General features: G+C 41.2%; 3 protein-coding genes across 4 annotated transcripts in view; 1 reads left to right on the forward strand and 2 right to left on the reverse strand.

The window, feature by feature from the left end:
- The window catches only part of OTUD4 (OTU deubiquitinase 4), a 29,644-nt gene extending 21,584 nt beyond the window's left edge, over nt 1–8,060 (forward strand). For both annotated transcript variants that reach the window (XM_081208329.1, XM_081208330.1), the window contains exons 16-21: nt 535–590; nt 698–769; nt 1,810–1,948; nt 2,285–2,554; nt 4,080–4,120; nt 5,600–8,060. In XM_081208329.1, coding sequence (XP_081064455.1) covers nt 535–590; nt 698–769; nt 1,810–1,948; nt 2,285–2,554; nt 4,080–4,120; nt 5,600–6,775 — 1,754 coding nt within the window. In that variant the 3' untranslated portion in view covers nt 6,776–8,060. The remainder of the gene's footprint in view (nt 1–534; nt 591–697; nt 770–1,809; nt 1,949–2,284; nt 2,555–4,079; nt 4,121–5,599) is intronic.
- Nucleotides 8,061–8,993: 933 nt separating this feature from the next.
- Nucleotides 8,994–27,483, reverse strand: ABCE1 (ATP binding cassette subfamily E member 1). Its single transcript, XM_081208396.1, has 18 exons — nt 27,338–27,483; nt 21,762–21,937; nt 21,320–21,405; nt 20,607–20,704; nt 19,821–19,938; nt 18,046–18,183; nt 17,414–17,483; nt 16,449–16,545; nt 14,912–15,001; nt 14,078–14,199; nt 12,958–13,179; nt 11,598–11,657; nt 11,450–11,508; nt 11,234–11,344; nt 11,001–11,143; nt 10,745–10,867; nt 9,583–9,694; nt 8,994–9,472 (listed from the first exon to the last, which is right to left on the reverse strand). The coding sequence occupies exons 2-18, from the start codon at nt 21,862–21,864 to the stop codon at nt 9,425–9,427; spliced, it is 1,800 nt and encodes a 599-aa protein (XP_081064522.1). The 5' UTR covers nt 21,865–21,937; nt 27,338–27,483; the 3' UTR covers nt 8,994–9,424.
- On the reverse strand, nt 24,269–25,108 carry CRLS1 (cardiolipin synthase 1). The gene is given in 3 exon segments (XM_081208484.1): nt 24,269–24,618; nt 24,621–25,020; nt 25,025–25,108. Coding segments are annotated over 3 exon segments (516 nt in total). The 5' UTR covers nt 25,076–25,108; the 3' UTR covers nt 24,269–24,553.
- Nucleotides 27,484–27,553: the final 70 nt, after the last annotated feature.

The raw sequence follows: 27,553 nt of genomic DNA on the forward strand, positions 1-27,553 counted from the left end.
GGTCAGCAAACTTTTCCAGCAGGGGGCCGGTCCACTGTCCCTCAGACCATGTGGTGGGCTGGACTATATTTTGGGGGAAAAATGAACAAATTCTTATGCCCCACAAAAAACCCAGAGATGCATTTTAAATAAAAGGACACATTCTACTCATGTAAAAACACCAGGCAGGCCCCACAAATAACCCAGAGATGCATTTTAAATAAAAGGACACATTCTACTCATGTAAAAACATGCTGATTCCAGGACTGTCCGCGGGCCAGATTTAGAAGGCGATAGGGCTGGATCCAGCCCCCAAGCCTTAATTTGCCTACCCATGCTTTAAACACTTGTCAAGTTTTGGGAAAAGCAGCTGAACAGTATTTTAAATGGTGATACAGTGTAGCAACCTTCTCTATCCATCATCAACAGCTAGCTTGACCACTGGGGAGGGATGATAGGAGTTGTACTCCAATAACATCTGGGGAACCTAAAGCATGAAGTCTGCATCATAATATATTGACTTCATTAACGGTACTTTTTATTTTCCTGTTGCAGAATCTAGCCCTGGGCAGATCCTCATAGATCAGAATTTTGAGCCAAAAATATCTGAGGTAATAACTCAAAATTTGATGAGCTGTGATGTGTGCTGCAAAAACTGTAGCCTTTCACAAAACGAAAACTTGTAAAGCAACTGTGTTATGTCCATTTTGACTTCCAGAACCACGGAGAAGCTTCACGAATATCGCCTCCCTCAGGTCATGGGGATTCGCAATCCCCATTTTTGGAACAAGTAAGAGATTTTGTCCTTAAATTCTACCACTCTTTTTGGTGGCAAACTTAGCTTCCTCTTTCCTTCCTATCGTGGGTTCAGATTACAGCAGAATGCCTCGTATTCCCGGGTGCTGGTTGGTTGGAACTTTGGGCACAATCGCCACAAACAGTGTTTGGGAAGAGCTGATTTAACAGGAGAGGATTTGTTTGGGGTGCACACTATTAATAAGAGAGCAATGCCTTAAGTAAGGAAACACTGATCTGGTTTAGTAATGGATGCCGAGCCCCTCCACATAATAAATATCTTAGACTGGATCTAGTGCCACTTGATTCCTATCACTTGGTAACTGTAAAACTGCTCACCGGCTCACTGAATCCACCTGAAGTCGCATATGCTGTGTAACTGACTTGGTCAGCTCAGAGTGCTATGATGGCTAATTGGAACCAATGGGTCCAGAAGCAGTGTACCTGTGAACACCAGATGCTAGGAATGAACAGGGAAAGATGGTGACTTTCATGCCCTACTAGTGCCTGTTCTTGGAAGCATCTGGGCAGGGTTCGGTAGGGTCTTCTATTGTCTATTTGCCTTAGACCTATCTTTCCTGCCTTTGGTCAAGAATGCTCAGTCCTCATGCACAACTAGTTGTGTAAGAAAGCTGCCATAGAAAGCAGTTCAGGGAAGTTTTTAGTGTGTGATGTTGTATTGTGTATTTACTATTTTTTGTTGGGAGCTCCCCAGAGTGGCTGGGGCAACCCAATCAGATGGGCAACATAATAATAACAATAAAAACAAATTAGTAATAGTATAGTATATTTTGTATGAGTTTGTACTTTGGGGCTGCAGCCCTGTGCTCACTTAACAGGGAAGTAAGACTTGTTTAACTTGGTGAGACTTCTGAATAAATGTCCTTTGAGCTGACTTCAAAGTTATTATGATACCTTCTCATTCCTGGAAAGGAGGGCATGTTGAGTTTTGCCACTGAGTTAAATTTTTCTCTTGGTTGAGCATTTGATTTGGAAACATTTCTAAGTTTTCTCTGTGGTGTCTTCGTATTGCAGAGCTTCCAGGAACACATACCAGGCGTGACTCCTCCTCCATCTTTGGCCTTTCACGAGATGCATTTGCCTCCTCCAGTGCCTTCTGTGCCAGCCGTTGTGCCAGCTTGGCCAAATGAGCCAACAACCTATGGACCAACAGGTTTGGAGAAATAAATAGCTTGCTCACCCAAAAAGAACGAGGTCCTTTAATGTCATACCTTGCTATAAAATGGTTCTTAAAAATCTGTCATGGAAACTGCTAATACAGACTAGATATTTTTTTAAGAGACATTATCAACATTAAGTACTTTGCCTATCGGATCTCAGGGTGTCTGGTTGTTATGGTAATCCCACAATCCCTGTATTTTATACTTGATCAATCCACATCTCGTTCCACAAACTGACTTTTTAATTTGTTCTTGGTGTTACTCTTACCTAGATCTAGACAATTTTCTGTGTTCTTTTTTGTTTTGTTTTTCCACCCTTTGTGTCTTAGGTCTTCCACCTCAGATACCCGTGTCCTCAGTGATGCCGACGCCGGTGACTGGACTAGATCCCTCTCTGTCCCCAGTCCATGTGACCTCCAGTCCAGTTACTGGAATTCCAGTATCTCTCCAAGCAGTGAACCAGTCTCTAATGCCTGTGCCTCAAACCGTGAACCTTTACCAGGACCCACTTTACCCTGGATTCCCTCTAAACGAAAAGGGGGAGCGAGTCGTTACACCACCTTACTCCTTGTGCAGCACAGGGGAGGATCTTCCCAACGGTAAGGGGAAGGAACTTGATCACCATAGCTCCAGGGGAATATTGTTGTTAAGTTTGGTCAAAATCTAGGTTAGGGGTGGGTGGGTATAACTTGGGGAGCCAGCATCGTCTGTCTTAAAGCAGCCACAAATAGAATTATATAGGAAACTTTCTAGCCTTGCATCAATTAAGTTCCTCTGAGAGTAGGCCAGAGGCAGCATGCCCCATTTTGCCACTTGAGGTGAATCAAGCAAGTTCTGTGTCACCTGCCGCTGCTGCACCACAGCCACCACAGAAGCAGTGCTGATTTCCAGCAAGATCTCGTAATCTCACTTCCCCACCAGTGGCAGAGGTGGTGGGGTTTGTGGTGTGCTCAGGGGGGTGCCACCTGAGGCTTCTGCTGCCTGAGGCGGCTGCTTCACCCTGTCTCATGTATGAGCCAGCCCTGGAGTAGACTGTTGAAATTAATGGGCCAAAGTTAGCCATGTCATAAATTTAAGTGGGTGGTATTCACCTGTGTTTTTACTCAATTAGACCCATTAAGGACCACAACCATTAATTTCAGTAGGTCTACTCTGAGTGAAGAATATTTGAAGATCCCCCCTCAGTGGATTTACTCAAGAGTTTGGCCAACAGAGATAACGCTGCATCCTTATTTCTGGCTTCTATATGACTTATAGGGTGCAGTTCTAGTTGTGCTTACTCCCACTGTGTCCAACAAGGCTTATTCCCAATTTAATGTGCTCAGGATTGGAATTTGACTGGTCTGTTGATAAGCTTGCCATTCAAGAAACATACGGGCTTGTAGGAAATTGTGCGTGGGAGCAACAATGAGGATTGAAAGGTCTATTGGGAATCTGTGGCTGTTCAACACCATATTACTTTGCAAGGATAGGTGTACACTAGATTATCAACGGAATGAAAAATGTGTCAATAGTTCATAGAGGTTACTGCCCTCTGGAGCAGTGTTCTTTCTTGTCTTCCATCTCATTGCCTAATTTGGTCAAGTTTTGTAACCCTCCCTAAAAACATGTGTAAGCAATACACTTAGTCAGTACTGCAAGTCTTCTGTATGTCATAGATTCAAGTCCTTTGTTTAAGTGTGGCATTAAACCTTGAGTTTATTCCCAGGCCATACTACAAGACAGTAATCTCTTTTGCATGCAATACTAAGCCAGTGTCTGGTTCATGGTTTATCTCCCACAGACAAACAGGTGGAATGCTGTAGAACATACCTTGGCTACAGGTGGTGGTACACCTGAAATTGAAAAAACCTTAAGACCAGTTTCAGATACAATACTAAGCAAAACCATGAGTTAGCAGCAGCGACAGCATGAGCAGAGGAGGAGCGAAGTGGTCACTATCTTCTCTCTCAGAACTCAGTTTGTGCTATGAATCAGTAGAAATGAAAAGCTTTAGATGAGGTAACACAGTTCTAATAGTGACACACACACACACACACACACACACACACACACACACACACACACACACACTGGAATTGGGGGGAAACCCTTTGAATTTGTTTTGCTTTTTCCTTTTCTCAGATAAAAATACCCTCCGGTTTTTCTTCAACCTTGGTGTTAAGGTAAGTTATCTGTATTTTCCACTTTAGTATTGCAGAACCAAAATATGCATGAGCCCAGATTTCTTTTTCAAAGAAGTAGCAGTTTTAGAAAAATTGAATGCCTCAGGATTCTGGTTGTTTTGAAGTTGGAACAGCTCATCTCCGAAACAACTAAAAAAATCATCAAGTCCTTTCATCTTTCTGAAGGGTGTTTTACTTTCTTGATTGCTTGCCTTTTGGCCATAATGACTCCCAAGGCAGTTCATAGTAAAAACGTAAGTGCTTTACTGTTAAAACAAGTCAAAAGTAGGTTGGTGACAAGTAGGTGGGTTGTAACCACATAAACTTACGGAAGGTGTCAGGTTACACATACAGCCCGTATGCGCTGGGGGTTTGGCTTCCTTGTGGTTCCTCCACCTGCTCATGGAACAGATAGTGGAGTAAGGTGAATAGCTCTTCTTACTATATTTGGCTTATGCTCAAATGCATTTGGACATGTTAAGCTTATATTAACATGGAAAAGTTTCATTGAAATGTAAAACAATGGAAAGACTATCTGTTTAGAAGTAACTTGGCACATCTAGCATGCCTACTGTTAGGGGCAGGTTATGCCTGTGTTGAGAGTGTGGTCTTATTTGAGCCGATCACATCTCAGCTTAATAAATCAAGATAAGAGCACACCATTTGGCTGTACATGCATCCCAGCCCCTTGAATCCTCAACCCTCCCTTCATAGCGTAACCAAGGAAATGACAATTTGCTTTTAACAACTCGGAACTTTTTGTATTGTCCGAATTGGAGAACTATGGTTAACAGCTTTGAAACAAGGCAGGAGATGAAAGCCATAATTTGAAGTTGGCTTTCATATCCTAGCTTCTCCTAGTATAGTTGGCCAGAGTTTCTTGGTCCAGATGAAAATGAAAACTTGTGTTGATGGAAAACTTCCTAGTTTGCAAAGAGAGGCTTTAACATCTCACCAACCCGCAGTCTTTCAGGACAGATGTGCTGCATAAAATCTATCATCAGATAGGATAAAAATCCAAATGCACCCTGTTGCACCACCTGCTGGTTTCAAATAGTAAAGTAGTCCCAAGAAGCAAGTCTTTATTCTGCTCAGCTGTGCCACAACAATCTCCCTGTATGAGGGGGGATTGTAATAGTGTGGCCGTCACCTTAACAAATAGTTAAAATTATTGCTGTTCTATTAAGAGTGCTTCTGGGAGACCCAGAAGAAAAACCTTCACCCCATTTAGGAAGGTTTGCCAATATGTGGGAGCTACTTTATAAGGGGACACCTTTAGCTTAGTCATGTGAGTTAATGTAATGATATGCCATTGAGGTGTCATGCATTAGGGAAAATAACCTATGCACATTAGAACTGTAACTGGATGATGTTAACCAACATACTGCATTAGGCATGAAAAACAAGAACTTGAAAAACTAGATTGAGGATTTTTCGTGTGAAGGTTCATCCAAGTTTTCCTTGTTTGCGTTTCTGCAGGCGTACAGTTGCCCCATGTGGGCCCCTCACTCGTATCTGTACCCTCTTCATCAGGCTTGCCTAACAGCCTGCCGAATGTACCCGAAGGTGTCCCTGGCAGTGTATTCCCACAACCCTTGGATGCAAGAGGTTTCTTTATCTCAGAACGGAAACGAAGCTGCCCGAATAGACGGACACTTGCCTGGGCAGAATGAAGTCGGAATGAATGGCCAAAGTCTGCAGGCTGACACCCGGCCTCCATCTGTGCCCCTCTTCATACCGGCTGCTCAGGTGCCTGAAAGCCAGGGACTTGTCTGTGTCGAGTCTGAGAATCTAGGGCAAGGCCTTCCGGCTGAATACGACGAGTCCTTCGGGGGCCAAAGCGTGTTCCCACAACCTCCGTTTGGGCAGAATCAATTTCTAGGACCTGTTCCTGTTGCACCAGTGTACTCTCAACTTTGGTATGGGTACCCTGTTCAGGGCTATGTTGACAATTCTGGGGTGAGACAAGTGGTTGTGCCTCCTGTGGACAAGAGAGCTGACGCCGGCTTGCCTAAGGAGGGCCTTGCTGCAGCGACGGGATACGCCGAGTCGTTTCAGAAGGCAAGGAGTGAAAACTGCACCCAAGGCTCACCTGTCTCTGCAGCCACTGCAAAGAGTGACTGTAATGTTCTAAATAAAACCTCAACCAGAGTGCCTAGGGAGAAGCAGGCTTGTCCTGCTGCGCCATCTGCTACACAAGCAGAGTCTCCACTCCAAAACCCATCCACAGAGATGCAGGACAGCAGAAGACAGGTGGTGTCAACGCCAAAAAGAGAATCGAAAAACTCTTCTATTAGCCATAAAGAGAAGAATGACCAAGCCAGTGCAGGCCTAGAGGATTGTCGGGTACAAAGGCCAAGGGAAGAGAGTTCTGAAGATGAGCATGAAGTGTGTGATATGCTGAGGAGTGGCCGGTCAAAACAGTTTTATAACCAAACTTATGGAGGTGGCAGAAGGCCTAGAGGTGAATGGGGCTACCCTCCTGGACGGGGGGGATACCATTACTCAAGAAATGAAGAAACCTGGCGGGGGGCGCATAGCAGAAGCAGAGATGATGGCTTTCAGTATCACCGCAATTATAGAGGAAGGCCATATCGGAATGACAGAAGAAGGGCAAACATGGGAGATTGTTATCGTGGGCAGCAGCTGCCTTAAGAGCACTTCTTCCGGAAGGCTTCAACATGCACGAGAATGTTGACAGCTGAAATGTGCCCAAAGGTTTCCCCTCTTTGTTTTCTTTAAAGAGCAGAAATCCCTTTTCTATTTTTGAAGAGTGACGTGAGGCCCAGGGGGAATAACCTCACAAGGGTTAAATAACTTTTGGAAATTAAAAATAAATAAATGCTAGTTGGTTTATTTAAATTCCGAAAACTATATAAACTGTTGTGTTTAAAATATTGAAATGTAGGTTTGGTGTTTGGACTTTTTCTTTGGAATTTATAATAGAAAAAAGTGGCTACAATGGAAACCTACTGCAGTTGAGTATTTTGACAGATGACAGTGAAGAATGTTGAACCAAATAGAATGTATGTCCTCGCATACTGCCTCTTGGGTCTATAACACTTGTAGCTTCCTGGACAGTTGACTTTGATGTGCTTCCAATCCAAAGGCCTTTCATCTCAAAAATCTGTGAAACTTGAACATGTGAGGTTGAGTTTTGCTTCAGTTAAGATGCCACATACGGTAGTCAACTATCCTTGTGTGTCCTAGGTGGCTGATAGTGTCTTACTCATAGGGGTATATATTTTTTAATTTTATAAAGCATTTCTTGTACTTGTAAAAAGCAATCAAGAATACTAGTGTATAAACTGGTAGGAAGTTGTTGTGAATTCTTCCAGGCAGTCTTAACACTGGTATGATTGTAATGGTGCCTATGCCAACTATGTACCCTCGACAAAGTACATTTCCCAAATAGTTTTGCAACTGTTACAACAGAACTTTTAAGATACTTTTGCACTGACAAATCCTTAATACACTTGCTGTGTGAGAAATGCATGGGCTAGATCTAAGCTTCCCTTTTCTGTTTAAGCAAGGCTTAGGCAGTGAGTTGCTGTTAAGCCTCATTTGCCTGCCCCTTTACACTGTGGAAATGTTTGTATTGTTTGTTCTTTCCTTTTTTTAAAGCCTCCTTCCTGCCTATATATAAAAAATATATAAAGCCTGGTTACCCATCTTTGAGTGGGAGATTTCTAATTTACATTACACTATCAATCTGGTTGCTTTTTTTTGCCTTACAAAGCACTGAAATATGTGCTCCATTTTTTTCCTCTGTAAAGTTGAACTGTGTATATTTGTGTGTGTATATCAGTGGAGAAGGTGATGGCTACTGCTATTTTGTGTCCAAGAGATTGTATAACTTCCATCAGGAGACTTGAATGATACTGTTTATGGATACCCTTCTGATGCATGCTATAATTAAAAAAGTTTTGTTTTTTCTGAATTTCTTTATATGGTGCGAGTGGTTTTTAAACATCTACTTGATAACTAGATGTAAGTGAAACTCGAGTGTAGACTAGGAAGCTGAATAAAGTTTAACTTGCAACAATTTTGCAACTAAAGCTTAATACCTAGTTTAAAAAATACCCAGGAATAGTTGGGCTTGGCAGAGCATATTTTCTCCCCCCCTCCCCCCAAAGATGTACTCTGCCAAGCCCATATTCCCAACACTTCTGTCTCAGTGACGTTTATATTGGCTTGGTCAGAATGGAAGATGGCAGGATTCACAAGGATGTGCTCTTTGGGGAGCTGGCAGCAGGCCTGTAGCCAGACACACTGTATTATAGCCTGCAAATGTGACATGAAGGCTGACGACATTAACCCCGCTATGTGGGAATCCCTTGCAGATAACCTCAGTGCTTGGAGACCAGAGGAGAAATGACTGCTGGGAGGAGCACGGAGAGAAGAAACGTAATGGTGCACATGTAACAGCGGAAATGGATGCCTTCAACTGCCCCCAGCTTCAATAAAACATTTCTCTCCTGCATTGGACTCCAGCCACAGCAAGTGCTGTAACACTCCAATAGTTTGACTTCCCCCCTATTGGTGCACTAGCTGTGTCAATACAACATGCATTAAGACAACAATTACAGGGGCCTTGCAGAACCCTATAGGGCTCTCTGCTGTGAACTTTTAAACATGAAAGCAAGTACATGTGCACCAGCTCCATAATCCAAAGGTAGAGGGATCAAATAGGGACTAGGCAGACTAACGTTCAGGATGGTGTTTTCTCATTACAGTGACTTATATACTGGAATTAGTTTAATGCATTACTCACAGAACCTCAAGGGAGAAACTAGACTAACAACTTGTGAGTGATCTTGCCTGTCAAGGACTATGCATGTTTACAATCTGATCACTGACATTCAAACAACAATTGTAGATTTAGATGACATTTATTTATGAAACCCTCATTTACAGAGAGTCAATCTTTTAAAATAAGCAATTTCTATATCTTGACTTTTTTGTAAACCATCTTGTACAGAAAACAGCTCAAAGACTTAAAATTGGAAACCTGTCAGCGTTTGGTACATTAATAAGTTAGGTTTGAACCAAAATATCCCCATTGTGGAAAAAAGTACATAGTATCTTGGTATGGTCACTTCAGCTGTCTCTGCTTTGAAATATTACATCAAAAGATAGCCTTGGCAGGCACAAAAAGAGGTGCTCTTACACTGCTACTGGGCAGGAGATGTTACATGACAGTAACATTCTATTTTAACCTCTGGAATGAGAAATATTTTAAAACCTGATTGCATTTCATATAACAAAGTTTTCATTCTTATAAACTGATGATCAATTTTTCATTTAATCATCCAAGAAAAAGTAGTTCCCACTTTTCTTCTGTTCCACATCCTGTTAGAAGAGGAGAAAAAAAAACCCATTAGAAACCTTACCCCTGCTTGGTCATCCAGCATACATTTTTTTCTTGTATGACAGATTTGAAGAAAGCTTAGAATTCTTACCTTGATTGAATTGAGTTTGTTTATTCTTGGTCTGTAATTGTTTGGATCTCTTCTGAAAGTAATCTCAAGCTGAGACAAGAACTTATTCATGCCAGCCAAAAGAGTTTGAGGACTGTGAAGAAAGCAGGTATATATTACTTTCTCAAAGGTGCTTTTAATGGTCTTATAAACCTGCATAGTCTCCAGAGGCAAGAGTGCAAGCCCTTTTTCCCGCACTTCCATTAAAGGGTCCTCTTTTTATTTACTTTTGCTAGGAACAGAATGCACTAGGAAATCAACTTGGCCTCTTAAATCACATCCCTTATTAGCATTACTTCCTTTCCACCTTTGTAATATTGGTTCCCTAATGGTGCAGCAATAAAACTGCTAGTACATTTGCAAAGCTAACAAGGGTCCATCATAGTTTCAAATTGGAAGGGGGACCACGTGTTGAGATTCTTGAATTGTTGGGGGCTAAGTCCCAACCCTACAATTTTATGATTCCCGCATAAACTGATATGCTCGTTCACCCAGTAAACACAACATTTCTAATCCAAGTTCTGTATTTGCACTAGTATCAGGCTAAAATGCCACCCCTTTTGCTATACTATTCACAGGTTGTAAAGATGGGAGAGACATGAATGAGGTGAAGTATGTGGAGACCTTACCATGGGTGTTGATTGTGCTTCCTGCTGCTGGGAGTTGCCAATTTTTAAAAAACCTACAAGACTCCAGTGCCAGGATGTACTGCCCTTACTCTGATTGCTTCACAACAATTCCATGCAATAATATCACACCAACATGAAGCCAACATGAATACCACAGGGATTGAGCAAATAGCAAATAGCTCAATAGCACGTGGTACCTCGGGTTACAGACGCTTCAGGCTACAGACTCTGTAAACCCAGAAATAGTACCTCGGGTTAAGAACTTTGCTTCAGGATGAGAACAGAAATTGCCCAGCAGTGGTGTGGCGGCAGCGGGAGCCCCATTAGCTAAAGTGGTGTCTCAGGTTAAGAACAGTTTCAGGTTAAGAACGGACCTCCGGAATGAATTAAGTTCTTAACCTGAGGTACCACTGTAGAAGGATCCAGATGCAGAAGCAGATCCTGTCGCCATAGGAACATAAGCATCAAAACTGCACTACAATATTCCTCTCCCCCCCCCCCCCGCTGTACATTACCTGTTTGCCACTGTGCACCTGGATGGAATGCCATCAAAGACAATGACACGATCTGCAAGGTAGGTAGCCATGATGAAGTCGTGCTCTACCACAAAGGCAGTTTTTTTAGCATGGAGAATGAAACTGAAATGGAAGGGAAAATCAATGAGGCTTTTGCAATTTTTAAAATGTTTTTTTTTAAGTTAAACTACCTTCAAATATCAAATGAAACCTTGCAAACATGCACCCCTCTTTCCCTATCCACTACCCTGCTTACCGTTTGACAACTCTAGCCGCCATCAGACGTTGTTCTGAGTCTAGGTATGCAGAAGGTTCATCGATCAAGTAGACATCAGCTGGCTTGCCAAGACAGAGGGCAAGAGCAACCCGCTGCAATTCACCACCAGACAATGTTTGCACCTGGTTGAAGCAATATTAAAAAATTCACTTGGTGTAAGAGGGAAGGGACCCATTAATTACAAAACATGGTATCACATGGGAGATAAATACCTCTTGATCAATGATATTTTCAATCTGTAGAGGTTTCATTACATCAGTCACAAACTGGGGGTGTGTATAGGCATCTCGAATCTTTTCATGAAGTAGCTGACGTACACTTCCCTATCAAAATAAGTTCACACTTTGCTTAGTCCAGTTCCCCTCATTCTTACTTTGACATTGCCGTTACTATTGCTTAGAAAGTAAAAATGTGAAACAAACACTTACAGTAGACTTAGGACTAATCTTCTGTGGCTTATAACTAACATTTAAAACTGGTACTTCACCTGTAAGAGAAACATCATATGTAGTCACAGTAATAACAAACAAAATTAAAGTTTTAAATGATATGTTAAATAAATACACAAAACATTACTTTTATCATCAGGTGTCAGTCTCCCAGCAAGCATGCGAATGAACGTCGTTTTTCCAGTTCCTGTAAGATTAAAAAATATATATATAATCAAAATTAGCAAAGCGTAGTTTATGGCTAGTCTTTAAAAACATAAATCTGCATATAATAAAATTGGCAAACCTTTGGGGAACAGTACTGTTTATAGAGATCTAAAGGCACCATATAGATCCAGTTTGCTTGTTTCAGTAAACTATAGCTCATGTTTTATCATGAAAGTACCAACTGTAACCAGTTCCCTCATCTCCACAAGTACAGGGGAGAAAACCACAATCTGTGGCGAAATGTTACATCCAAACTGGAGTTTATGGTTCTTGTTCCATAAACCAGAATCTATGCTGAGGTTTGTCTGGAACAAAACAAACCATGATCTCCAGGTTTGGGTGTATCACTAAGCTGGAGATCATGGTTTGTACCCCACCTCTGGCACTAAAGGATGCAATCAGGGTAAAATATTAACTATAGTGCACCATGATGTACAAATGTTTCCATCACTGCTGCACTAAATTTTTTACGAAGAGCAGAATACTAATAAATCCCTTTTTAAAAACCCGGGTTCAGTGTTGTTTTTACTTGCATGTTTATTATGAACTGATGTAGCATTCCTAATCTGCTATGTGTTCTACACGGGGCCAATATGCAGGATGGTAAGAAGGCTCAGTGGGTGTGGAATGCAGTTGGTTTGACTGTCATTTAACAGCAGCTGGTCACAAGGTGCACAAGCTCTCAGTTCTCTTCCAGGCCCAGTTCTAATGCGATGGATTTTTTACTTTAAAAGTCATAAATCGGTTTCTGGGCCCATGAAAGACTTATAGAGACCACCTGTTCCCTTGTGTTCAATCAAAACTTTAGAGAACTGAGTCCATGCTTGGTTGAAGAAAGGTATTTCATACATGTATAGTGCGACTATCTTCCTGCAGCTAAGTGTCAAAGTTTACAAAGTAGTGAAACTAGCAGAAAATAAGAGAAGCTGCTTACATCTTGATCCAAGTGGGGGGACACTAGCCACTTGCTGTTCATTTTTAAATGATGGTTTTCAGTCTATTCATTTCTTTTGCTAGCATCCATTGAGACATTTTAAACATTTTAAAAACGGTTCAAAATATTGCAATTAATTTGGATGAGGCCAGGAAACAACCAAACGCTGTTCCTGGAGAGTTTTGCTATGTCCTCTATTTGCATCAATTTGGATTCAGAAGCGTAAATACAAAATTGGATGTGCCCCAACTTTACCAACTGGGATAAGCAAGTTCTGACACAGCCTTTGGACCTAACCCCTGAAAAACAGAATTCACAATGAATTCTCCGGTTGAAATACACTCACCATTTTCTCCCAGCATCACCATTATTTCAGAGTCAGTGAATTCTCCAGCAACGATTGACAGCTCAAATTCCCCCATCTTTTTTCTCATTCCGGGATATTTATACATACACATCTTCTTGACCTCTTCTTCGTTAGCTGTCTCTGCCACCTTAAAAACAAGAGACGCATCTCGGAACCTTAGGTTTTCTGTTGGAACATAGCCATCCAAGAAAATGTTTATCCCTGTAAGAAGACAAATCATCATTAGTAAAGAGCACCTAAACCAGGCATAGGATTATCAAAAGATAAATCACCAACATGACAAAACAGCAGACTGTTAGAATTCCTGCTCTATGACTGCAGTCAAGGGATTGTTGTCTTTCACATGACGGTATATGTTTTGACTCCACAGAGTGGGAAGTGACAGAGACAGGATGTTTGTGTTACTGTGTTCCGTGAAGTGGGACTATTGTCCTTTGTTCTTTTTATCTTTGCTGTCAGATGCTAGAGAGGGAGGGAGCCATGTTGCAGTGCTCCATATGTGTTTATATGTAAATAAAGTAGATTAGCTAAAATGCTGAGTTGCTGAGGTCTGTCACGCAACTGCACAAACTCTGCGGATTCCTACGTTTGCTGATGTCTGTTGGCATCGGTTGCTGTGATGTTCGGGCTGAAGAAAGCTAATGAAGCTCCCGAACGATCGACCAGGCGGGAGAGAACATGCCAGTTGGGCATGTGTCTCTGCCAGGGTCCTACTCGAGTGTAGGATGAGCTCCTGACACAGACAACCCAAAAATAGGACTCAGCTCTATTTAGGGGTACTCAGGGTCTGCTCTTCTCCTGGAAATGCATGTCATATTACTTTCATGGTACTGAGATGAAACAGATGAGAAACGAAGTGAATAGAACTATATAGATAGAAATAACTATATATTGGTAAGGGCAAGAGCTAACCCAGCTCAGTAATTTGTCTAACGTGACCTACTTTTTAAGTATGATATGCCTGAGAGCATTTAGGAAGTATTTATAAAAAAAACCCATGTACACTAAAGATGTAAAATTGTTTACATCACACATAACTATTTTGTAGGAAGAACACATAATTGAGGAAGAAGAGAAAGTTGATTTAAAATATAGTTACCTTCTCTTACACTAAAAGGCATAGTGACAACACCATAAGCACTTGGCACACCATATAAGCAGCAGATGAAGTCAGACAAATAATCAAGCACGCTCAGGTCATGTTCCACAACAATAATATACCTGAAAAAACAAAAACAAAAAGACAGTTGAATTAATTTTCTTCTGTTTTTAGATTCAAGCAAAAATATGACAGCATGAAATTTTTCTGCTAGTACATGGTATCATACGTACATGGTACCATTTCATAGTGCATTTAAAGCAAAATTGTAAATATTGCAAATCTGGTTGCCGTTATTTTACTAAGATATGAAAGTCAAAAAATGTCAGTTTCAGCTTATTCTCCACTTTACCCAATAAATTACAAAAGTAGAAAGAGAAACAGAAAGAGGCATTTAAATCAGAAAATAATAGATGTCAATGGGATATTCTCCAGGAGCAAGCAATGTCCACCCCTATTATTTCTACATTAAAACTACAAACAAACAGTAGCATCCTGAGACTCTGCATCTCTAAGTAAGTGCTTAAGATAAGGCATACTGGCATCGGTTTTGGTTGAAATCACAAAACCTGAAATGAATTCAGGCACTAGTGGACAGGATAATACTATGAACAATTAGTATTATTACTAATTTAATTATGCATCACCTTCTAACTGCAGATCTGAAGGAAACTTACGTAGTAAACCAATATTAAACACATGCAATAAGAACTATAAGTAAGGATACTAAACATCCTGCCTCCAAGTACATATCTCTCATAAGAAAATTATCACATGTATTCAGCATTATGAGGCTTGAGTAATAGTACCTCCATTTATAATTACATTACTTACCGGTCAGGATTTATTAGAGATCGAATAGTAATGGCAGCCTTCAGACGCTGCTTAACATCCAGGTAGCTGGAGGGCTCATCAAACATGAAGCTATCCCAAGAAAAGAAAAAAGGGGGGACGACAGGTTTTATGTTCATCAAATTTAACAGACCACCCATCCTTCCCTAAATTCCATTTCTCTCTACTAATAATGAACTGAGAACCAGTAAGAATGGAGCCAAAAAAAGGGATTGTTGAGAAACAAGAGGGATATGCCAGCACCATCAGGTGCACCTAAAGGTATGCAGAAGTACAGAAAATCTTTTTTAAAACCCCAAAGGAGCAAAAAGCTCAAAACGAGTGAATGGGAAATGAGCCTTGAGGGATGAAATGTCATGTTAGTAAAGAGAAAAATGAAAATGTGTCTTATGTAGAGGAATGAATTGGCCCATTTGAACCATTTACAGAGCTTGCAATACCCTGGAGGGCATGGCAGGCTGGAATCCTGAATACTAGTACTCCTGCTAAGGGGTGAGGATACAATATTCTGTTGCCATGTCCCATTTCTCAAAGGCTTAATAGCCCCACCTCCTCTTCCTCCTCCACCATGCTCTGGCATTTGGTGCCTTGTTCTTCTGCCACAGTATCACACAAAACAGTGATAACCCACTGGGGGAGCACAGAGGACCCAGTTATCTGTCTGGTTTCAAAGAATTCCTCCAGTAAGTTGTGGGAAATGTCTTTTCAATGTTACACATGGACAACTCCACGTGAGCTTCCTCGCTAGAAAGTGAACACTCGTGTTCAGTCACAGCAAGCATTTCAGCCCCTATGTTGTCTGCAGAATAGATTGGTCTCCATGAACAGCACCCCTGGTTATAAATACAAGTTTAAAGCATGCTGAATGCTAAAATTTGAATACTCTCTTGTCAAAACGCTGCATAAAATAATTTGTAATAGAAATGGTCATGTGACTATTATGGACTCTTGCCAACTCAGAAACTCTTCAGTCTTAACATCACAAGGTTGTATCCAATGGTGTGGACATGAGGGGAACAGACTTCTACTCATATATCTGAAGGCAACCCTGTATTAGGGAAGTTTTTAATATTCAATGTCTCATTGTGTTTTCATTTGTTGGAAGCAGCCCGGAGTGGCTGGGGTAACCCAGCCAGATGGGTGGCATATAAATAATACATGATGATGATGATGATTGTATTGTTATACAACAGGACTTCTCTCCTGTAAACCCTCAAGATCTGCTCTGGCATGTCAAGTGATTCTTCAGAGCACGTTTGGTGGTTGTGATGCGCTGCAGGGAGGAAAGACAGCTCCACTTGCACAACACTAGATTTCACACAGTTTATAAACCCTAGTCAGTAAAAGACGTGAAGTTAATTAGGTAAGTGAAAAAATTAAGGTCTAATTTTGAACTTTTGAAATGCCTGGCCTGCATGACAAAGTGAGTGAAAATTATGCATACAACTCAGGTCACAAACAATATTTTAACATTAGCAAAGTTACTGAAGTCACTATTAAAAACCAAATTGCTACATACATGTCAGCTTTTTGAATGCAAACCACAGCACAGGCAAATCTCTGAAGTTCTCCTCCTGATAGATCTTCAACGTTCCTTTCCCTCAGATGAGACAAATCTGCAAATATATTTTTCTCACAACCAAGTACATACAAAATATGCTAACATGTCAACTGGTTACAATTAAATATATTAGTTTCTACACAAGACCTTCACCATTCATCTCAATAAGTAACTCCACACATTAACCTGGGTTGCATCAACAGTGTGCACTGCACAACATGTACAAGTCCCAAAATGAACTGATGCCCTCTGCAAATGAAGTTAAGTGTTGGCGGATGCAACTATGGCTTCAGCTATAGCATCCTTCTGGGTGACCTTTTTGGAATGAACCTTGAGACATAATATTTTATAAATGTTTTTGTTCATTCCTAGAAAGTAGGCTCTGGAAAGGCAGTGGTGAGGGACTACTGCTCTTCCTTGTGCCCTGTTCATAAAAAGGTGAAAACATGCCTTTTTCAATGACCTCTTGTGTTTGTAATTTGGGCCTTCATTTGATGATTCTGTGGCATTTATTTTATGGTTACTGTATTATTAATTGGTTTTATTGTGAATGAGATGGATCCAGACTATCAATACCAGTGGAAAAAGTGAAGTTCTTCACAATTAAGTCCAACTGATTTCAATGGGTCTACAGCATGACTAACTTAGTCTGGATCCAATCAATTTTTAGCTTAAGTCCTATTACTGGGACACATGATTATACTTTTACAAAGAAAGCCTAAAATTTCATAAGTAACTAATATTAATCACCATTCTGCACTAAGCAATCTATAAACATTCTTAAATTTAAAAAAAATCATGCTGAATGTGAATTTAAAAGTTTAAGGTTTATGAAAGAAGTTTCAATTTTAAAAACAAAACAGAAAGCTTTTAGGACTAATTACGCAGATTATTTTAAAACTTTGTATAAAAACATCACTTACCAAGCTGCTGACATACAATAGTCTGTGTGCCAGTTTCATCTTTCCTGTCCAATATAGTGCCCACTGTTCCCTGTCACAATAAGATGACAATCAGGACTTTACTTAAGCCACGATATGAGATACTATACTAAACTTGTAATCTGCTCTTGACTAAAACTCTGCCTTATATCTTTCATACAGAACGGGGTGAGCTTCCATTGCTCTGTCCCAGCTCCTGCCAACCTAGCGGTTTGAAAGCATACCAGTGCAAGTAGATAAATAGGTACCACTATGGCAGGAAGGTAAACGGCATTTCCGTGCGCTCTGGCACTCATCACGGTCCTCTGTGTGCCAAAAGCATTTAGTCATGCTGGCCACATGATCTGGAAAGCTGTCTGTGGCCAAACACCGGCTCCCTCGGTTTGAAGCAAGATGAGCACCACACCCCATAGTCACCTTTGACTGGACTTTAACCATCCAGGGGTCCTTTACCTTTACCCCATACAGAAAACCGGCCTGTTTCTTCCCCCCATCCCACCTTACAGCACAATCCTAGCCATGTCTACTCAGAACTAAGTCCTACTGAGTTCAGTGAGGTTTACTCCAAGATAAGGGAACTTAGGACTGCAGCCTTAGCCAACAAGATTACTCACCTTAGCAGCTTTAGGGATCTGGTCCACATACTGGGGCTTAATGATGGCCTTGAGGTCATCTTCCAAGATCTTGGTGAAATAGTTCTGCAACTCAGATCCTCGAAAGTAAGTCAGGATTTCTTGCCAATCAGGAGGATCCTATACAAAAGCATTTCAAATAAATACTTGAGAGGTATGGAAACAAGTCTAAGGACAAGACTATTTCGAATGGCATTTTGAGAAAATGTTTCAAGTGCTCATGAGGGAGAAGCGGTCTCCTAGAGCAACATTGGCTGTGATCACACCCCAGTTGTCTGTAGTAAACACTGTACATTGAATGTATAAGTGGCTTCCTGTTTTCTAGTCCCCTAGCAGAAGGAACAAAGCACAACTCCTCTAATTCTAGATACAGGAATTTTGTTTCAACTCCTCTAATGTAAGGAATAAAGCAAAATATGGGACCTAAGTGTTAGGTCTGAACCAGAGATCATGGTTTATTGCACTCCAAATAAGCCATGATGCGATGCCAAGATTTATTTTTGAACATGGGTTGTTTAGAAGTAAAGAAATCACAAATCCCGTTCAGTTTTAACTGGAAGCTAGGGATTATGCTTTTCACTCCCACTCATGCTAGGAGAGAAGAAAAGCAGGTGTAATCTTCACATTCATGCTAAACTATTAGCTATCGTGTAATGTGACTCACAAATGTGTCTATCATGTGTTTCATAAAGCAGCAGCAGCAGCAGCTTACAGCTCTGTTCTTTTTTACATCAGAGAAATTGTCAGGTGGTATTTTTGAGAAGCTAGTTTGAAACAAATCATGCAGAACTAAATTTAACCCATCCAACTTGTACAGAATACAGTTAGCAAGTCATGACATCTACTTGTAGGCAACCATTTTTTGTACAAAAACTTAACTTTAACATCAATCAGGTCAAGTAGTCAGAATAGAGATGTCTGAACCTACTGCTTACTTATGCATTCCGTCACAGAAATCTAGGATTTTAAACTTTTAATGGAGGTATAAAAATGATATTCCTAATTACGCAAGGATTCCGCCCCCCCAAAAAAAGTCTGGTATATCAATTCAAGCTTTGGGGTTTAAATTTTCACAAAATACTACTACACAAGGCAAAAACCACGAAGTGTTTATGTGGGATGTGAATGCAAGTGAATTCACAGTTGGAAAGGGGGAACGGAATAGGAACTGTATTTTGGTAGTAGAGCATGTGCATTGCCTGCAAAAGGTCAAAAGGTACATTGCATGCAAAAGTTCAATTCCCTGCACCTCCAGCTAAGCTAGGGCTGGGAAGACTTCTGCCTGAAACCCTTGACTGCTGTTGCCAGTTAGTGTAAGCAATATTGAGTTAGATGATCTGACTTGGTATAAAGCAGCACCCTATGTTTCTGTGTTTGTAACACAGAATGGCATAATAATGCATAAAATAAAAAAGACCAATAGCAATAGAGTGAAAAGATGCTTATGGCAAAACCTGTCATCACTGCTGCTTTACAACGGTCGTCCTTTCAACATCCTCCTTTTCCCACCCGTTAACTTCTTGGTCCAACAGGAAAATGATGGTTAACATCCTCACGTGAAAGACGTTTGTACATCTCTTAGCATACATATTTGTGAACTTCCTAATGGTTAAATGGCTATATAGATTTTACTTATTGGGGCAAAGTAATGCTGCCAGTCTAGCAAGCACTATTCGTTTTCATTTGCACAAGAACTGCAAAATGCAGTTTCAAAGGATATTAGGAAATCACATTTGGCATATATTTAAAATACATACATCATATTTTCCAAGGTTTGGCTTCTGTTTTCCTGCTAAGATTTTCAAGGCAGTTGACTTTCCAATACCATTGGTTCCAACCAACCCCAGCACCTCTCCTGGACGTGGGATAGGCAACCTTCATAAAGTAATCCAACATTTTACACAACAATAAACCGACACAGCCTTATCTAAAGCAATACAGAATTTAGGTATTAATTCAATATGCTTTCCTCTCTCAATCCCATTATGTGCATCATTTTCATCAAAAATAAGGAAATATAATTAATGATATCTGAAGTGATCTCTATTTGCTCTGGAATTTAACATTATATACACTATCCTTTAATTACTTTACAAAGGCAAACAAGACACATTTACCAAGGAGAGTAATTCAGAAGGAAAGACTTTTCACCATAAGTCATTCTCTCTCTCTCTCTCTCTCTCTCTCTCTCTCTCCTATCTTGGAAGGAATGGCTTCTTTCTTCTAAACCAGAGCTTTCCAAACTGTGTGTCACAACATGTTAGCTGTCAAAATACGACAGGCACCCACTATCTGCACTTTCTGGAAACAACTGAATACATTTTTTGTGTGTGTGACAAGCTTTACCAGCTGGATGAATAAATCTCTGTCATGGGTGTCCATTCTGCATTGTTTAAAATTCAAATCCTGGTCCCCCCGTTAACTTTTTAACAGCTGTTATTATTTTATTTTGTACATTGCCTTGAAGGAAAGTGGAAGGTGATTAACAAATAATGACAATAATTTATATTAACAACTTTTCAGGGATTGTAGCAGAGTGATACCTGTGAAGTTTGAAGGCATTGGCACAGTATCTGTGTGTTGTTTCTTTCTCCAGGTTGCTAGGCAAGTTAACAATGGACAAGGCTCCAAAAGGACATTTCTGTAACACAAATAAAATAAGTTTTACGTTACAACAAATAAACAAAACAGAAGCCAAGTATGGTATTGGAATAAGACCGTTTTTCACTTGTATTTGCTGCCCCTATCCTACTGTGTTGTCAGGAAACAAGCCATGGTGTGATTTGCCATCTGAACCTAGACTTACATACAAACCATGAGAAGCAAACCAAGAACAAACCTTGGTTTCCCTCTTGAACTTTGTCAGGAGACCCCCCCCCAAAAAAAAGTGTGTGTGTGGGGGGGAGACAAGCGAGACCACAATGTGTTTTCCAGCAGCAGTGGGTGGGTGAGAGCAGCAAAGCATGTTATCTCAGCAACATTTACCAGCACACCGCTTGTTCTCATTAAACTATGGTTTAATGTACTGTGTGAACCAGGCCACAGTGGGGTTTTCAGAGTTTACAATGGTACGTCCCTGGCCATGCTTATTTGAATGTCTGGGAGGCAGGGGACGTGTGGAGACGAAGCACACAAGCCCAAAATTCTCAATGTATGGAGGTGGGATGGGGAGATGAGATCACCCATGTCCAAACAGCTCTAATGTGACATATGTTTTAAACAGATTTCAATGATTATTACTAGACATAATCTTTACCTTTATGCAAATACCACATCCAATGCACAATGTTTCAGAAATCCATGCTATTTTGCACTGTGATGTCACTTCTATGCACAGCTTCCCTGGTGAAAAGGAATATTAAAAAGGTTAGACACGCAGGTCTTATTGAAAGCATTAGTATGGAATGTGATCTAGAAACCACGCAGTAGCATCAATTTGTGACTTAGACCTCAAATAGTCATGAATTTGAATTCCACATGATGCAGTTTTCATGGTTTTGATTGCCCCAAATTCTCCATATTCTTGATATGATTCTGTACTTTCCTACATTCCAAAGAAAAACCCAAAAAACTACTGAAGATGGCAGATACGCTGGATACTTAAAAATCTGACTCTGTAGTCTAGAAACCAGTAAGTGAAACATTCAACCTGATTTAATTTTAACAGAGTTTTGTATTAAGAGTTTTCAGTTCCTTACCCATTCGAACCACAGGACAGCTCTTTTTGCACTCTTGACGGCATTTCTTTGGCTTACACTTGTCATGGCTCACAATAGCAATTCTTGTTAGCTTATCAGCCATTGTGATGAACTTAGAATTACGTAGATAACACAGACTTGAGATTCCAAAACAATGGAATTGGATAATTCAAGTTCTAGGTGGAAACAAACAGAATGATTAATAAAAAGTGAGAAAGCACAGGATTGGAGTATGCTATATAATGATATAAGAAGTGCAGTCCAAGATCAAGCATGTTCATTAAACTCAGGCATGGGTTCTCATTTTGACAGGCAATCATTGTGGGCAAAGTCTAGAAACTGGGAATGTGTTGCCCTCCAACTCACACCTGCCCCAGCCAGCATGAGCAATAGTCAGCAATAGTTAAGACTCCCAACAGCATTTGGAGGGTCACGGATTCCCAACCTGCTCAGGTTCCCAATATTTATTCAGCTGGTTGTGACAGACAAGGAAGAAATACTAGTTTTTATATGGAAAGCTACAGAGACTGAGAAATGCAATGAAAGAGAAAAATCTGGTTACCTTCCTTATGCATATTTCAAAGATAGGACCTATCCTGCCATATTTTAATACTTCAACTTATATTCAATAAAGTGTCAAGAAAATATATCAAAACCAACCTGCAGAGCTGATGAAATGTGTGTGTATATTCATACACACGATAAAATGTACATACCGCTTGACTGTAAAAAACCCTCAAAGCAATTAAAATATAGATATATACACATACTTCTAATTACTTTTTCTTGCAAAGTGACAAATTATTTCTGGAAAGTATTTTTATCCAAGGAAACATAAAGAGGTCTCTTACATTTTTTTATTCATGCATGCTTATATACACCACAGTAATTTTATTCTCCACTTTAAAAATTTATTGTGGTAATTGATGGGCCATTTTGATGCTGTGAAAAACTAGTGGCACATACTGAATGACAAAGGCATTATCTCCTAGCAATGGAAACAAGTCTCTGGCTCAACTCCACCCATCAATATTACAAGCTTCTTTACTACCATGGATTGATAAATTCACTTTCATGTATAACCAAATTTAAGTTAACATTTGAACTGGTAAGGACTTAACAGCAAGATGACTGGGAATATGCTGCCTTCAAGAACATTGTGCTTTTGCCTCCTGCAAAACTGCCTCATCATCTCCGATAACTATGCTTCCTACCTCTGAGTTGGACGCTACAAAATTATAAGGTAAATCAAATACTAGCATGCTTCTAGTGCCATGATCTTTAGCTGCAAGTGTACTGTCCTGAAAATCAGGTATTACAATAACTAGGTGAGCAGAATAGACAATTTTCTAGGGAAATCTTTTATTTAAAAAATGCTTTAGAAATTGGGTCCAACCAGAGATTGAAATGGTAATACCATGAAAGTACACTCTGCAGAATAGTAACTGTCGCGATAAGGGGATCTTTAAGTATGTTCAGCATAACAATACAATATGAATACTTATGAATCTTTTTGACTAAGCTCTTTACAGAAGTAGTTACATAATCAAAAACATAACAGACCAGACGTGACAAAAGGAATACCATGAATATAACACATGATTAAGTAATACAACAATAAAATAGGATGGAAGATTAGAAAGACAGAGAGAAAGGAAATTAAGGAATAGAATCCCAATGGGACAATGAGTATTTCATGAAAAAAATAAGAAATACCACTGACAACGACGCGGGTGGCGCTGTGGGTAAAACCTCAGCACCTAGGACTTGCCGATCGCATGGTGGGCGGTTCGAATCCCCGCGGCGGGGTGCGCTCCCGTCGTTCGGTCCCAGCGCCTGCCAACCTAGCAGTTCGAAAGCACCCCCGGGTGCAAGTAAATAAATAGGGACCGCTTACCAGCGGGAAGGTAAACGGCATTTCCGTGTGCGGCTCTGGCTCGCCAGATGCAGCTTGTCACGCTGGCCACGTGACCCGGAAGTGTCTGCGGACAGCGCTGGCTCTCGGCCTATAGAGTGAGATGAGCGCACAACCCTAGAGTCTGGCAAGACTGGCCTGTATGGGCAGGGGTACATTTACCTTACCACTGAAGAGCACACTTCTGAGCCAGAGAGGAATAAGGAGTTTTGGGGGTCTGCCTCAACTTTCAGATAAATGTTTCCAGATAAACAAAGATATTCTATCTTATTCTCCTTCTCTCACATCCTTAATGTAAATACATTAAAGTGTTCTTTGTACAGAATGCTACACCCCAGTGCATGTTCTCTATTACTGGAAAATTCTTATTGCTAGGTAGGCTCTATAATAAAGCTGTTTGCACAGCAGAATACCTTGGACCAGTCTGGAAAACAGAATGGTCACTGTAAAAACAAAGTTGGCCATCCTCATCATATTACATATATAACAGACTTGCCTTTAAAACAGACAACCCAACCTTCTACCTACACAGCAAATGCCTCAGTGTGGCAGAAAAACACTATTACTTCAATTATGTTACTGTAATTCTTTTTTAAAAATTGCTTTAAGGTAAAACATATTTTATTTGCAAGAAATTGAAAAAGTGCATTGAAAATTAAGCATATTTACATGATCAAATCTTCATTTTAACTTCTGATTAGCTTCAATGTGAAGACATGGTTTCCACCAAGACAAAGCTATCAAAAGAAGTGTTCTTTATCCATAGTCCAAATATTATGCAGGCAATGCCATCCCAACACAAACCAAATAGAAAGTCAGCAACTCACTCTTGAGATCCTTCAGTTGCTGTTTAGCACCTAAACTGTTTTTCGGCCAGTTAGTAACTGTAAGCAGATGCTGTCACTGTGAAAGCTGTGATGCACCATAAGGTCTGAAGATACTGTCCACATAATTGAAAACAGGAGCTGCTAAAGAAGCTGCCACTAAGAGCTGTACTACTGTGTTCATCTTGCTGATAAATGTTGGCTTTAACTGAGCAGTGGCATAACATGGATTAAAATATCTAAGTGTTCTTAGTGGAGGAACAGTTCTGTATTGCACATAAAAAACAGCAGCAATTAATGCAATGTCCCTTAAAATTATCATAGATGTAAGAGGAACTGGAATAAGATTTGCACGAGTCAGGCTAATGTACAGGACGCTGACAACAACTTTATCAGCCAGAGGGTCCAGGGCACTTCCTAAAGCAGATTTTTGGTTGGCCCAGTTTCGTGCAATAAAGCCATCCAACAAATCTGTTATTCCAGCCAGAGTAAATACACCCAATGCAATACTTAAATTTTCTTTAACAATCAACAATCAAGTAGCCAAAAACTGATGCCAGACCAATCCTTGCCATTGAGAGAAAATCAGAAATTGTCCAAGAGTTTTAATAGTTTGGCATATCCATGGGAAGGCCTTGCTCTCCCGGCACCATGTTCTGAGTTTTCTGTGGGCCACCCACGACCCTGTAGCTGGCTCACTTGCATCGTGGCTGCCTGGTCCAGGCTGAGGTGAGCAGCTGCCAGGAGCCCAGTGGGTGCAGCAGCAGGGGAGGGTAGGCGGCAGCCACAAGTGGCACCTGGGAGAGGAATCTGGCGCTGGAGGCTTCGCTTGGGCCCGCGCCCCTCAGGAGGCCCCAGCTGCAGGCATCAAATTATGTTAATTCTGAACAGGGGTCATGTTTGCTGGTATTCTACTTGATATTATAGTTGGCCAGTAGTTAGACCAAAAAGCTCCACCCTGTAGGAATGCAAAGAAAGACCACTTTCTGCCTCTGTAATCTCCACCCCCCTCTTTTCATTTAAAGATATCGGTTTTTCCTCATGAGGGCCAGGAAAGAGAGAAGTGACTAGTATATGCTGCGAGAGAGTGAAATATGCTGTGAGAGCTTTGATATAGCAATAATAATAAGCTATTTAAGAAGCTGGTTTTTCTGGCAAAGAGAACTGCTGACACAGGAAAAGGAAGCAAAGCTCCAGCTATAAGCCAAGTTCTCCCCAGTGCAGAGATCCTGTTTTTGTACCTCAGTTGGGATTTCTATTTCTGTACAGCATTTTTCGTAGACCACTTTCCATAATTATTGTCATAAGAAATGATATAATTCTCAATGCGTTTTGACTTCTAGGTCCTTCAGAACTGCCTGATGTGACTGAACAAACATGAGTGAGAATATTTTTAAGCAGCTGTTAGCAATAAAAATGGTTAACCTTTAAGGTACCTTATCTCTCTCACTTCGGCTCCAACAGACGAAGACGAACACACCTATTTTAACTTTAAAAAGGCAACTCCTACATGTACACAGAGTTCAACTAATCATCCTAAAATCCACAATGGAAAACCACAGAGCAAGCATGTCCGGCCCACTGGTCAGTTTAATCTGGTCCCTGTGACAGTTTATTTCCTGGGGTAAAATCCTAAGAAAACCTCAACAACTTTGGTCGGCCCTCACGGCCCTTCACTTCATCAAATCTGGCCCTCTTTGAAAAAAGTTTGGACACCACTGCCATAGAGGGACCATCCTTAACCAAGCCATTACTTAATGCAGGGGGGATAAAGAAAGTGCACATTTTTATGGTACCTTCCAACCCTACAATTGTATGATTCTGTGTAATAAATAGCCTTCTACCAACTTTAGACAGCAGCAGCATGTCAAATTTTCCAGTAGAAGACCAATTTATCCATCTCAACTAACTTTGTTAAAAAGAGACACTAGTCTACTCATGTCAATACTACTGCCACACCATACATTTAAAGTACTATAAACTTCAGCAGTCATGGCTTCCCTTAAATAAACATGGGAACCGTAGTTTGCTGTGGATACTGAAGCAACTCCTCTTTCCTAGGAGCTCTGTCAGGGGAATATGGGATCTCCTAAGGGCTCTCCACACCCTGAAAAAAACTACAGCTCCCAAGATTCTTTGTGGGAAGTCAGGGCTGCTAAAATGCCACAGCAGTGCTTTAAATGCATGGCACAGACGTGGACTTACATCTCAGAAGATTAAAAACCAAGGAACTGGAACTCTCTCTCTCTCTTTACGTATATATGTATGGAGGGCCACCGACACTAAATTTAACAGGAGATGGAGGATACAGCCAACAATGCGGGGGGCGGGGAAGGTCTTGATTTATGACAAGCTTACCAGAGCGGCTCATGCAAGAGGAAAAAGAGTAATTTTAACACCTTTTGGCAGTCGACCACTGTTTTAAGCTTTCTCACCAGGAGGGTTTGTTTAGCTGGAGCCAACCCGCCCCCCCAAAAAAACCATTTTCCCTTTCCAAAGCGTGGAAGCCCCCCAGCCCCCAAACAAAGGCCTCTGCGTGGGGGAAAAAGGAGCCGAAATCATTATGGAGGCTCGGGGAGAACCAAGGGGCTCGACAACCCGTGGAGATGGCGAAGAACTATGGGGGAAGGAAGGGACCCCGAGAGGCTGGAGCCTGCCCTGCCTACTCGGCAGCTGGAAGGGCCGGCGGGGCCCTGCGTGTTCCTCATACAGCCGAAGCCGGCCGGGAACTCGCGCGGCCCAGCCAGCCTTATTTCCAGCCGCTCAAGCGGCCCCACTTGCCCAGGAGGAGGAGCGGGTGACCGCCAAGTTATCGCTCTCCGGCAGCTTTTACTTACCAAGAAGCGAAGGGGGGGGAGAAGGGGAGGCCTCCCGTCCGGGACGAAGGGAAACGGGGAAGCTGCGAAGGGCCCCCTCCGTGGCTCGCAGCTGGGCTCGGAGACAACGTGCTCCGGCTGCCACCCGGCCAAAATGGCCGCCACCCTAAAAGGAGGAGCTGGCGCCGCTCACCATAGAGATGCGGCCTGTGGGCGAGCTACGCGCCGCCGCCGTAG

This window comes from Podarcis bocagei, assembly GCF_964188305.1.
Source record: "Podarcis bocagei genome assembly, chromosome: 9".
In the NCBI taxonomy this organism is placed as follows: Eukaryota; Metazoa; Chordata; class Lepidosauria; order Squamata; family Lacertidae; genus Podarcis; species Podarcis bocagei.

Coding starts and splice junctions, on each gene's coding strand:
- ABCE1 (XM_081208396.1), bottom strand. CDS start 21,864: ATGGCTGATAAGCTAACAAGAATTGCTATTGTGAGCCATGACAAGTGT. Junction 10,868..11,000: donor GCGGCTAGAGTTGTCAAACG/GTAAGCAGGGTA, acceptor CTTCCATTTCAG/TTTCATTCTCCATGCTAAAA. Junction 9,695..10,744: donor AGGTGCACAGTGGCAAACAG/GTAATGTACAGC, acceptor CTTTCTTCACAG/TCCTCAAACTCTTTTGGCTG.